Here is a 12,146-nt window from a genome sequence, read left to right as displayed (position 1 = left end):
TTCATGATGAGCTCATCTTGTTTTGGTTTCACTTTTTTTTTATCTTGTAGGAGAGAGAGATTCGTCGACTTGGAGGCATGTTCTAAATTCGACAACAACAGGTGACATAAAAAGTATGTCCATGCATGTTGGCCAAGGTGTAGGTCTAATTAAGGAGATTTTACCAAATGGTGAAGTTAGGAAACTAGTTAAAGATGCCAACGTTTTGATCAAGAACAAGTTTAGTTAGACATATATATATATATATATATATACTAGTAAAAAGTTACGTGCGAGGCACGTATACTAAATTTTATGCTAGTTTTTTTATATGTTATTAAAAAGTGATACAATTAAAAATTAAAGAAAAATATTATTGGTTATTAGGTGAGATTATTATTATGTGTACCTAAATATTATAGTTTATAATTTTGTCAATTAAAAGTAAATACATGATGCAATATATTAGACTATTAGTGTTTAAGAAAGCTTGATAATTAAAATATATTCTTAAGTTAATCCAAAAATAAACTAAATGTTCCAATACTTAAAACATTACTTAAATGGGTGTAAGATAAAAAAAAATTAAAAACTAATCTCTAAATTGTTGATAATTGAAGATAGTATATGTCTAAAAATTGTAGATAAGAAAACTAATGATACTCATTGGTGAATTTCAATATTTATTTGCTTCGATAGAGACAATAGTATAATTTTTGTATTTTGCATTTTTCATTCATAATAAATTATGATAAAGTAACATATTTTTACCCTACAGATAAACTAAAATAAGCTTTCAAGTCAAAAACTTTTACGGAAGCATTCTCTCATTTTACTAATTCTTGAATTGTCAACTCCAAGAGAGCACATCTAGCAATATGTGCACCGGCTGATTGGCCGATTAGATAAATTCTATTATAATAAGTACAACAATAATCGTCAATAGAATACAATATCTCATATAGGCATGAAAGAAAAAAAGAAAGAAAATAGTTAATCACCTGTCAGTGTATGTAATTGCATCCATTTTTTCCTTTGTTTTTAATAATTACTTTCCATCTTTTTTCTAGTTGTTCGAAATGACAATTTGGAGCAGAAAGATAACATAAATTCTTTTATTTTATCATAAAAAAAAAAATCATTTATCTCTCTTTAAATGAGTTTTAATATGGACATTTTTACATTATAACAATAAATAAAGAAATATACATTTATATGAACACAGAAGCGACCTTACCTTGAAGAAAATCAGGCATAAGTAACAGAGCATAAAAATCAAGTCTGAGTAATCTTGTGATTCATCGGAAAAATTGTTTCTCTTGCCACTGAGAATTTCTAGAACCAACACACCAAAACTGAACACATCCGACTTAAAAGAAAATTTCCCATGCATGGCGTACTCCGGAGACATATAACCACTACAAAAATAGCATAATTAATATTTATAATTCATAGTGATGAACAATATATAAATATGGAATTATTATAATAGATAGGCTTTATAACTTACTAAGTTCCAACAATACGATTGGTACTTCCATGTGTTTGGTCAACAACAAAAACTTTTGCTAAGCCAAAATCTGAAATCTTAAGATTCATATGATCATCTAATAAAACGTTGCTAGCATTCAAATCACGATGTATAATTTTTAGTCTAGAATCTTCATGAAGATAAAGAATTCCTCTGGCAACGCCTGTTATAATCTTGTACCGTGTTGTCCAATCTAACATGTTTTTGTTTTGTATGTATAACATAAATTTGAATCCATTAGAAAGGTTATTTAAGAGGAAATTGATCAAAATTCATCCAACCTTAGGAGAACATTCAGTAAATTGTGTACTACTTTAACAAGTCATCAGAAGCAATATTAGAATTCAAGTACCATTCTTCTAGTTAGCAGAAACATAAAAATGACAAAGAGTAATTCACAGACTAAGTATAATGATCGGCCATACCGAATAGAAAGAAATCAAGACTTTTATTGGGTACATATTCGTAGACCAGAATTTTTTCTTGTCCTTCCAAGCAAAATCCTATTAGCCTAGCTAGATTTCTGTGTTGAAGCTTGGTCATCAAAAGGGCTTCATTCTTAAACTGTTCATCTGCTCCTTTTCCCATATTTCAGTAAGTCTTTTCACGGCAATTTCATGACCATTAGGGAGGGTACCCTGAAAATAAAATCCGGTGGGATAAGAACTACAAATATATAAGGCTTATAAATTATACAATTGAGAAATTAATCATAATATTTCAACCTTGTAAACTGCACCAAATCCACCTCTTCCTATCTTATTTTCATCCAAGAAGTTATTAGTGGCAGTCCTAATTTCCTCCAAAGAAAATTGAAAAGTGTCGCTTTCTGAAATTTCTTCCCGAACTACATTCCAGATATAAAACTATAAAAGCTCTAGCCTCTAGCTATTACACTTTTTTTTCTTTGAATATGAAACATTCCTCAATCAATGGTCAAAATAAAATGAACAAAGCACTCAAATGATAAAATAGTTTTAATTCGAAAAAATGAATTCTTTTTACCACTGTCTTGCCGAACAGAGAGGTATTTCTTTATCTTCGTGGTTTTCCTATTACAGAGGTAGAAAAAGCCAATCAACAAGGCCACAATAGCCACACTAATTGGGAGAACAATAGCAATAATTGTAATTGTTTAACCTTTTTCTTTTTCTTTTGCTGCTGGACAAAATATAATCTTATGGATTTTGTTAGTATTTCTTTTAGTTTTTAAGATAACAAAACGTATTACCAAATAAATTAAAAATGACTACCTGGTGGTGGAATTGGAGTGGCAGAAATTGAATTGTAGAAGGGGTAGAGCTCGAATCTAATGATGCAGCTGGGCAAGTAAACAACCCCACCTCGTCTGCCACCACAGCCCCCTGGTATGAAACCAATGGCGCTAAGCAAACACGTGTTGCAAAAAGAGGTCGTTGCATCTGATGAGCATTGTGCTAAGCTGTACAAAGTCTGCGAACTCGTGAAGTTCTCTTCCTCCGTCGCGTACTTCTTAGCCGACTCGGAACTAACGGCTTGGTCTGCCACTTTATTCAGAACACCCCCCAACAATTGGTTGAAGCGCTCCTATTCCGTCACATTCTGCACATTAGACAACGGTAACGCGGGCACGAGACCCAGCACTCGTCGAACCAGATTATGGCTCCCTTTTCTAGTGGGCACCGCTTAAGTGCCTCTGTAGAAGCGTTTCTGACGCATTCTTGGCATACAGTAGCATTTATGTCTAAGCGGCATTGGAAATAGCCGGTAGAAGCGCCAGGTGTGTCTCTTGCGACGGTTGTTTGGTAGAAATCACCGTCGTTGGTGGCGTTGGTGGCGTTGGTGACGAAGAGGAACGGAGATGCTCCGAGTCCGACTGAATTACGGGTGCATCATGTCGACCTAGAATGCCCCCCTTATTGTAGTTAAAAACAAGCCTAAAATACCAAAACCAGTCAAATTATAATTATCGATAGAACAACCATAATCTTCAAAAATGTTACAAATTTGATATATAAATAATATTTTATTATTTTATTAAATAAAAATAAAAATTCACCCACGAATTTCTCATAAACCAAGAATTTCAGTTATATAGGCACACTTTATATAGAATAGATATATCTGTAGTTATGGACCAAGATATTTTGCAAATGAGGGTAAAATTGATGTTAGAAATGGGGTTTAAACTTCTATATATTTATGCCAAGCTTAGGAAGTATTTACTTGATTTTAATTATCTTTCAATGGATTAGTTTTGTCAATCAATATAAAATGCTAAGATTTATGCACTAAGATTCACGCTGAGATCAGTTTTTTTTTTTTTTTTTTTTTTTTTTTATTTTCTTTTGCTTCATCATTTGCTTCGGTTAACTAAAGCAAAAAAACTAATTAGCATTAGTACTACTATTTGCTTCGGTGATGAACTAAACCAAAAACTTTTTTTTTTGGCTTCGGTTCATAACCGAAGCAAAAAACCAATTAGCGTCAGTTCATAATCGAAGCAAAAAATATCACTATTTGTGTCTGTGGCAATAGCGTTTGTTACACCAACTGAAGCAAAACTTTTTTACGTCATTTAAAAACCGAAACAAAAAGTCTTTTTTGTAGTAGTGACTGTTAATGGCGTGAACTGCCAACCTAGGTAGGGCCGAGATTGGAGTAGAACCGTCACAAGCAGATGGAGATCCCGGATGGACAAGAACGCCGAGTGTCGACGACTGAACCATGACTTTCACGAGTAGAAGAAACCCTAGCACAATTTGTTTTGAAGAGTCCAGAAGTTTTTCCTTTTGTGTCCTTTGATATATCTTTCCAGGTTGTATGTGTATGGTACGGTTGACATTTTGAAACTGTTAGAGTAAATATATGTGCACTCTAGAAAATATATGAACACTCAAGAAACTCAAGTAAACTCATGGAAAACCAGAAACTAATAATAAATCATTTTAATTAACATTCGAACACAGCTATAAAGCATGTGGATCAAATCCAATCGTACATGACCTATTTAATTGCATATATAAATTAACATAAAAATACATAATAAAACAGACATCAGACCATGATAATTAATAAAAGTACTAATCAAAAATTGAAGATGAGTAATATTTGTGTATACAAAATTTGGGTCGTCTCTACTTTCACAAAACAAAACCCATCAAAACCCACCCCCTTGCGCTTGCCAATCCAGACCTTATAATAATATCATTAAATTAATTAAGTCAAAACACAATTAAAATCAGACCCCTATCTATCAAGAAGAAGAAAAAAAAGGACATCAGAATAAAAACAAGTCAAACTCTCCAGTACTATTTGTTGTTGGGGTGCTTTCTTTGAAATTGTCATTGATCTGCCTATAAGTCATTCCACATAGTAAAAAGTCCCGGATTTGAGGCATTCCCCGAACCCGAACCAGAACCGGCGGACCATCCTCCGTAACCGCCAGAAGGCATATCATAATCCACCTTCACAAGAGCAAGCTCCTCCGCACTAGTCCCCGAGCCAGTAGCCGCTGCTGTATTATCAAGACCATAGCCGCCATAACTGTTGCCCCCAGTGTTGTCCATAACAGAAGACGTCGTTCCAATATTCTCCATAAACCCCTGAAGAAACTGGTTGTTATTACCGTTATTATTGTGGCTATTGTTGTTGTTATTATTATTATTATTATTATAGCCATTGTAAAACTGATACGACGACGTTCCGGGCTGCTGTTGTTGCAACTGAAGCTGAGTCTGAATGTAGTTCTGCTGGTGATGAAGCAACGAAGAATTATTTGGGTCTTGATGATATGGTGATGACGTATCGTGGTTTTGGAGAGTGAGGTGTGGGGTCATGTGATCGATGAAGCTGTTTGTCTGCGGTTGCAACAGTGGGTACGCCTGCAGACGACTATTATTATTCATTGTTGATGATAATGGGGATGAGCTGGTTGAGCCAGCTCCTGCTGCGGCTGAGCCGTAATGTGCGAAGGTGGAGGTTAGGGCCATCATTTCCTCACGTTTTCTTGAAGACTCCAAGGCTTGAGCCTCCTTGAGGCGCTTGGCGGCTCCACCTCCGATTGGGAGAGTATTGCTTTCCAATATGCTTTTGACGTCGTATCGATTCATGTCAAAGTTTGTTACTGCGTTCAACCCTCGGAATTTTATTGCTGCTATGTCGTATGCTTCAGCAGCCTCTTCTTCCGTACCTAAATAAGAAGTATATAAGTATTCTAACTACTTACTTTCTTTGCAAAAAAAAAAAAGTAAAAATAAAAATACTAACTACTTACTAAATGTTCCTAAGTAAAGATCTTTGTTCCCAGCAACTCTTCCAATCCTTGCTTGCCATCTTCCATGTTGATGATGTCTGATGATACAAGGAAAACCAATATATATTTATTTATATTGAGCTATATATATCTACGTGTGCTACATTGTAATCATTGCTGTAATTCATTTTACTGATTAGTATATACCTTGTAACTCCACGATACATTGATGCACCTCTTGAAAAACCACTGCTCTTTCTGAAAATTAAAATTTCAACAAAATCGGAAATAAAATGGTGAGAATCAAACTATTGTTACAATTAATTAATCAACTTGCGCTAATATACAAATCTGTACTACCTTCTAATAGAGGCCACAAATTCTTGTCTTGTCATGTTCTTCATATCCTCCAACTCCTTTTCGTAGTTACTAATCTGCAAAATCATGTTTAAAAAGAATGAAATTAAAATCGATCTATGATCAATTAGATAATTAGTCAGTAAAAATTACTAAATGTATCTCATTAATTACGGGAAAGTTTGTAGTAGTGGATGTTCCCCAGTACTTGAGTGCAGCCATATCGTAAGCCCTAGCTGCTTTCTCTTCTTTATCATACCCGCCTATTAATTTAAATACGAAAAGAAAGTATCAAAAAATATATATACTAAGTGAAAAATTAAACACAGTTAATGGAAAAGATTTATTGTAATTTACATACCCAGATAAACTTGAAGAGACAATGAAGACAGGCCGAGAGCGGAAAAAGAATACAATATTGACAAAAACAAATAGTCAGAAATATATTCATGATCTTTCAACAATGAAAAACAAGGGGTAGAAGAAAATATGAAAACCCTAAAATAACAAAATTAATAAGGAGCTTTTACATCTATTATATCAATAACTTTTATAGAATTATACATATATAGTTTACCTTGTCTTCCTTTCCTTGATTGCCCTTCCCTTCTACAACTATTATCCCAAAGATGAGCTTCATACCTTCCAGTCCATCTATGCCTTCATTTTTCACAAAATAAATTATTGAGAAAAACTATTTATGCCATTATATAATTGTACAAAACAAACAAAAGGTTTCATTCTGCAGTAATAATTTATAGTAAAGCCCTAATACTCACCTAGTAACACCACGATAAATTGAAGTTCTTTGACCGAAAGTATCTAAGGTCCTTCTAGGCGCAGCAGCAGCGGCTGCAGCTGCAGGTTCCACAGCAGTAGAGGTGGTATTATTAGTACTGACATTATCAGTGCTACTGGTTTCACAAACACTTGAACCTTTGCTGCCACTTCCCATCGACAGTGTCAGTGACTGAAGGTTGCTTGGATTTTCTTGAAAGTCATAGGTAGAGCTAGACCCATGAATATTATCCAAATTAACACTTTGCTGCATTAAGTCTGCTGGGACCATGCTGTTACTGGCAAAAAGGTAGTCAGAATCACTGGCCTGGTGATGAATTTCGTTGAAGGGCATGAGATGATCTGTTTGGTTTTCAGATTTGCTAACACCAAGAAAATCAGCCACCTTGGGCACTTGATCATTGCTACTGCTACTCCCGTGGCTATTCATCAGATTCCACTCTGTACATGTATATAAATAAATTAATACCCACACAAATATATGTACGTAGTTGAGAAAAGTTACATTAGTACAAAATGTGTACCTGAAGCTTGGTTTTGAAAAGGGTTGTCCATGTTATCATTGACTAACCCTAGAGTGAATTGATGTGATGGTAGAGAAGCATGAGTAGGAGATAGAGGAAAAGAAAGCCAGTTGTTTGTATTCATTGACCCCATCGATCTTTTTTTTTCTTTCCTTTTCTTTCTTGCACTGCACAATTAATAATAGTGATCAGAAACAAATCTTCGATAATACACAGAACTTTTCATTACATTAAAATATCTATTATACCTTACTCATGAACAAAAGAAAGAATACTAATGTAACAGTTACCTTCTGTATTCAGTTGCAAATTATAAAGCTTATTATTTTTGCAGAAAGGAAAGAATGTATTTGAGAGAAGTGAAAGTAGAAAGAGGAGTGTGAAAAGAGAAAACATTGAGAAAGGGACAAAGGTATTTATATATTGTATGTATATAATAAATATCAGAGTGTGTGAGAGAAAGAGAGGGATACACATCATAAGCTAGCTGTTGTTTTGTAACCCATTTTGCAGAGGTCAATCTATAGGATTGTCTGGCTCTATCCACCGCAATAATAACAATAATAATAGATATTAATATCTTTTTCTTTGTGCTAAACTAATCAATGGACACGAGTGCCTTAATAAAATAAGAATATAATATATAATACAAACTGAAGCCATAGTTTCTGTCTTAATTTGTACTATGACAAACCCACAATTCCAACTAAGAAAATCCAAACAAGACCTCTCTCTCTCTCTCTCTCTCTCTCTCTCTCTCTCACACACACACACACACACACACATAAGTTTCTCACTTACCCCACTTGGGTGTAAAATTTGTTGGAACTCACGTTCTCGTTCTTTGCAATAAATGACTCCCCAAAGCCCAGCATTCCCACACTCTGCAAATAATCTCTCACTCATAAAATATATCGACACTCTACGTAAAGTTAAGCTACCTCTCTCTCTCTCTCTCTCTCTGCTATCTCCTCTACAGAGAGAGAAATAGAGATATTTACATGAAGAGTACACTACGACGATAGATCAAAATAATAACCCACAAATCAGAGAAGATCTCTCCCAAAACGGCTAATAACTCTCTAGATCATCATCTTTGTCTCTCTCTCATCCATGTAGAGAGAACCCCAATTGTGGATCCCCGAGTGAGCCCCTGCATGTGTTAAAGAAGTTTGTGTACGGACATGCATTATTCTAATCTATAAAAATCCGACCTATTAAATATTTAAAGTATATACAACACAGTACTTACTTTACCCAACAATTACAAAGAGTGAGTTTTACTCTTTTTATTACTAATTAAAATCCTAACCTATCTATAATATCTTTTCCACTCAAGAAATAATTAATATATAGTACTGTAATAAAATTTAAAAAATAATTCAAAAAAATGGATCTGAAAAGAAATCATATATATTTATATATTTATAAACATATACTAAGAGAGATTTAGTTTGGTTTCCCAAGTAGAAATCTGTTGACCACCTAATTGGTTTCCGCACCCGTCAAAAGGGTAGAAATCACTAATATTTATATTCAAGCGATTAAATAATAACAAAAAATGTTGTAATATTCATGTCCTCCTATACAATAGAAGCTTGTATTGTGCCCTGTGTCAGTTGTGTTAGACAAATATAAAAAGAGAAATATATCTATAAAAATCAGAGGCTACACTATATGGATCAAAATATCCAACTACACATATATAAATATATATGTATTCTGACCACATCTGAAGTAATCGATCATCAAATCATAATTTAAGAAATGAGATATTATATAAATAGATAGATATTCTGACTCTCATTTCTTGTTAAAACATTCTGACAAAAGGCATATTAGCATTTCACATATAATTTCTTTTTTGTTAAAGGATTTAAACTTTTAGTGCGATTTCTATCTTTCTCATTAGAGTTTTGTTTAGTTAATTATGACACATTTTGATAACCAATACTAAAATATATATATCTGTAGCTGATATAGATTCCCATATATATACGTAATCAACATATATATATATCATAATACAGTACCCTTATGATATAATATTGTTGAGTAAGAAAATTGATCGAGCATGCAAAATCCCAAATTTTATATCTCTCGCTATGCAAACGAATATTCTAGTATAAATTATTCTTTGACGTACAAACTGAACTGTTGATCAAATAAGTTTCAAATGTCCCACTAACACGCAGAAAATGAATAGTATATTGTCTGCATTGAAAGAAAAAAACTATGATTAACTACAAAATAAAAATTATACATAAATATCACCTTCTATAATATTATAAGCAGCTTCTTTGACTGATGTGCACCACTAAAAGGAGGCAAAACACACTTCTCTCGATGCGTTCTTCAATCCTATTTTAAGTCTTTAGACTCAGTAAAAATAAAGAAAAAATCAGATATAAAAGCAAAATTGATAATTAAGAATAATATATATAAAAGAAAACATATATACTAAAAGTAAAACAACCTATGATCGATCTCTTACAAGTTTTTGGAAAATGCGTATCTAGTCGATGAACAAAAAAAAATCAAAGAAAGTGATACAAACTCATCAGACTATAGGGTTTATAAAATATATATGAAATGTTCAATAAAACGAGAGAGAGAGAGAGAGAGAGAGAGGCTTTGTTTCTCTCTCCTGATAATAATCTGTTTGTTTCTTGAGAAATGTGGAGTGTGGTGTAAAAGGGTGTAAATACAAGGAAGGGTGGTAGAGATTGACCAGTGGCTATTTGCGGTAAACTCTCTCATAAATTCAGACCCTCACGCCGTTTCAGGTTTTTGTGACCAAATACAAAGGAATGTGACTGACACGTGTCAGTGTTTGTTTTTTTTTTAAGGATATGCATGAGTATTGTACCCATTAGGGTTTGAAAGTTGTATCCAGTCAGGCCAATTATCCAGTTTTTGCATGCTTAAATGGAAAAACACAAACACAAAAGGAAAACACTTTGACCAAATTGATTCCCACTCTTACATTTTCCCATTTTTCTGTATATATATTACACATATACCCTTCTATCCTTTCAATTTATTTCCTTAATTCTTCTTTATTTGGTTTCTATAGTATCCTACTAAATTATTTCAAATTTTTTAACTAAACAAATTAATTGATATGTTTCTACAAGTTCTGATTTATTAATTAATTCATTGGATATATCGAATAATACACTCCATATAGATAGATATATATAAATTTGTGTGAAGCTATAGCTCTTCATTTGGATTCGAAACTACTGAATTTTTTCAACCTTAAAAAACCATACTTCAATCCCGACAATAATATGGTCTTTTTTTAATTATAGGTCCCTGCACTATACTATTACTACTATTGTGTAAACAAGAGTGTTGAAAAGAATTATAAAGATGTCATATAGTAAGTAATAGCTATATATATAGCTAGATGTCATGTTTTATTACTCAATTAACTTTTTGTAGTTTATCCCATTCCCTTCTTTGGTTTTAGGGATTATTTTTGGAAAACATTAGAAGTTTTTCAAGTTCATAAATTACAGAATGACAAACGCCAATCGATAAGGGATAACTCATACAGGTGTCTATATAATTGGACAACAAATCCCGAGTTGAAAGTTTATAAAAACATTGAGAATAATTAAATTTTATTTTATTATCCCATATATGGATTTGAAAAAATCTATGGTTATTTTTCTTTCTTCATTTGCATTTGTATTGCATGTACATTCCATTTTATACACGTCAACATATAGTAACAACACAATTGCATATATATTATAGATATATAATTCATATATACGTATTATAAAAAATGCAAGTTACTCAAATCGATTAATAAGTTGAAAAATAAAGGGCGGAGGCATATTATTAATTATTAATAATTAAATAGTAAAAAAGTGGAAGTAGTAGGGTTAGTTTGGGGTGAAAGAGGTCACGAGAATCCACACAAAAAATTGCAAGTTTCCAAGAGGTGGGAGGAAACGCCGGGAAAGTGCTCGTGTCGCCTCGAAATGAAGCACTTGAAAAGGAAAAAATATTTCTGCGAAGGAACCCTTGTTTTCCCATGTGGAAATCAAAACCCTAACATTGCTTATAGCCTTAATTAAAAATTGACGGGATTTTAGGGTATATAGGCATAGGTTTGTTTATGAAACAACTAATATTACTTGGTTGGTGGACACGAAAAAATTATAGCTAAAATTGTTTACTTAATTATTATATGCATTAGCACTCATAATATAAATTGTAAAAAAAACTAGCACATGCCCTACTTTTTTTTTCCTCAATAATTTTATTGCATACTTAATTTTATGAAACCAACAGAGGAGAATGAAATAGCACTACTACAAAAACACCCTTTAGAGGCGGTTTTTAAGCCCTTTAGGCGTCGGTTTTCGCGAAATTCGCTACCGACGCCTATCAGGGCGACGCTAAAGGGTTTGATTTGAACCGACGCCATATATACCCCTATGGCGTCGGTTCCTAGCTAGGAACCGACGCCATAGGGGTACATATGGCGTCGGTTCCTAGCCAATAACCGACGCCATATGTGGCGTAGGAACCGACGCCAAAACTCCTCAGATTTCAGTTTTTTTCATTTTTTTTAATTTAATTATATTATTTTAATTTTATATTTATTAATTTATATACATATTTATTTAAATTTTAAATTACATATTTATTTAATTGAATTATATATTAATTACATTTTAAATTAAATAGTAATTAAATTTGGGTA

General features: G+C 33.0%; 1 protein-coding gene and 1 pseudogene across 1 annotated transcript; both read right to left on the bottom strand.

The window, feature by feature from the left end:
- Positions 1–654: 654 nt before the first annotated feature.
- On the bottom strand, positions 655–3,381 carry LOC115720187 (cysteine-rich receptor-like protein kinase 25; annotated as a pseudogene).
- A 799-nt stretch (positions 3,382–4,180) lies between these two features.
- On the bottom strand, positions 4,181–8,175 carry LOC115718673 (AP2-like ethylene-responsive transcription factor PLT2). The gene is made up of 10 exons (XM_030647493.2): positions 7,714–8,175; positions 7,424–7,590; positions 6,881–7,340; positions 6,679–6,761; positions 6,463–6,471; positions 6,276–6,364; positions 6,105–6,178; positions 5,952–6,002; positions 5,766–5,842; positions 4,181–5,681 (listed from the first exon to the last, which is right to left on the bottom strand). The coding sequence occupies exons 2-10, from the start codon at positions 7,554–7,556 to the stop codon at positions 4,846–4,848; spliced, it is 1,812 nt and encodes a 603-aa protein (XP_030503353.1). The 5' UTR covers positions 7,557–7,590; positions 7,714–8,175; the 3' UTR covers positions 4,181–4,845.
- Between the last annotated feature and the right edge of the window lie 3,971 nt (positions 8,176–12,146).

The sequence above is a fragment of the Cannabis sativa genome, chromosome 2 (genome assembly GCF_029168945.1).
Source record: "Cannabis sativa cultivar Pink pepper isolate KNU-18-1 chromosome 2, ASM2916894v1, whole genome shotgun sequence".
In the NCBI taxonomy this organism is placed as follows: Eukaryota; Viridiplantae; Streptophyta; class Magnoliopsida; order Rosales; family Cannabaceae; genus Cannabis; species Cannabis sativa.
Note: the sequence above shows the minus strand (reverse complement) of the source record. Positions and strands in the feature narration are given on the sequence as shown.

What these genes read in the sequence shown, in the direction of transcription:
- LOC115718673 (XM_030647493.2), bottom strand. Translation starts at nt 7,556, where the DNA reads ATGGGGTCAATGAATACAAACAACTGGCTTTCTTTTCCTCTATCTCCT. An exon ending in CCACTACTACAAACTTTCCC is followed by an intron (nt 6,179 to 6,275) that starts GTAATTAATGAG and finishes ATGATTTTGCAG; the next exon opens with ATTAGTAACTACGAAAAGGA. An exon ending in TTTGTGGCCTCTATTAGAAG is followed by an intron (nt 6,003 to 6,104) that starts GTAGTACAGATT and finishes TTTAATTTTCAG; the next exon opens with AAAGAGCAGTGGTTTTTCAA.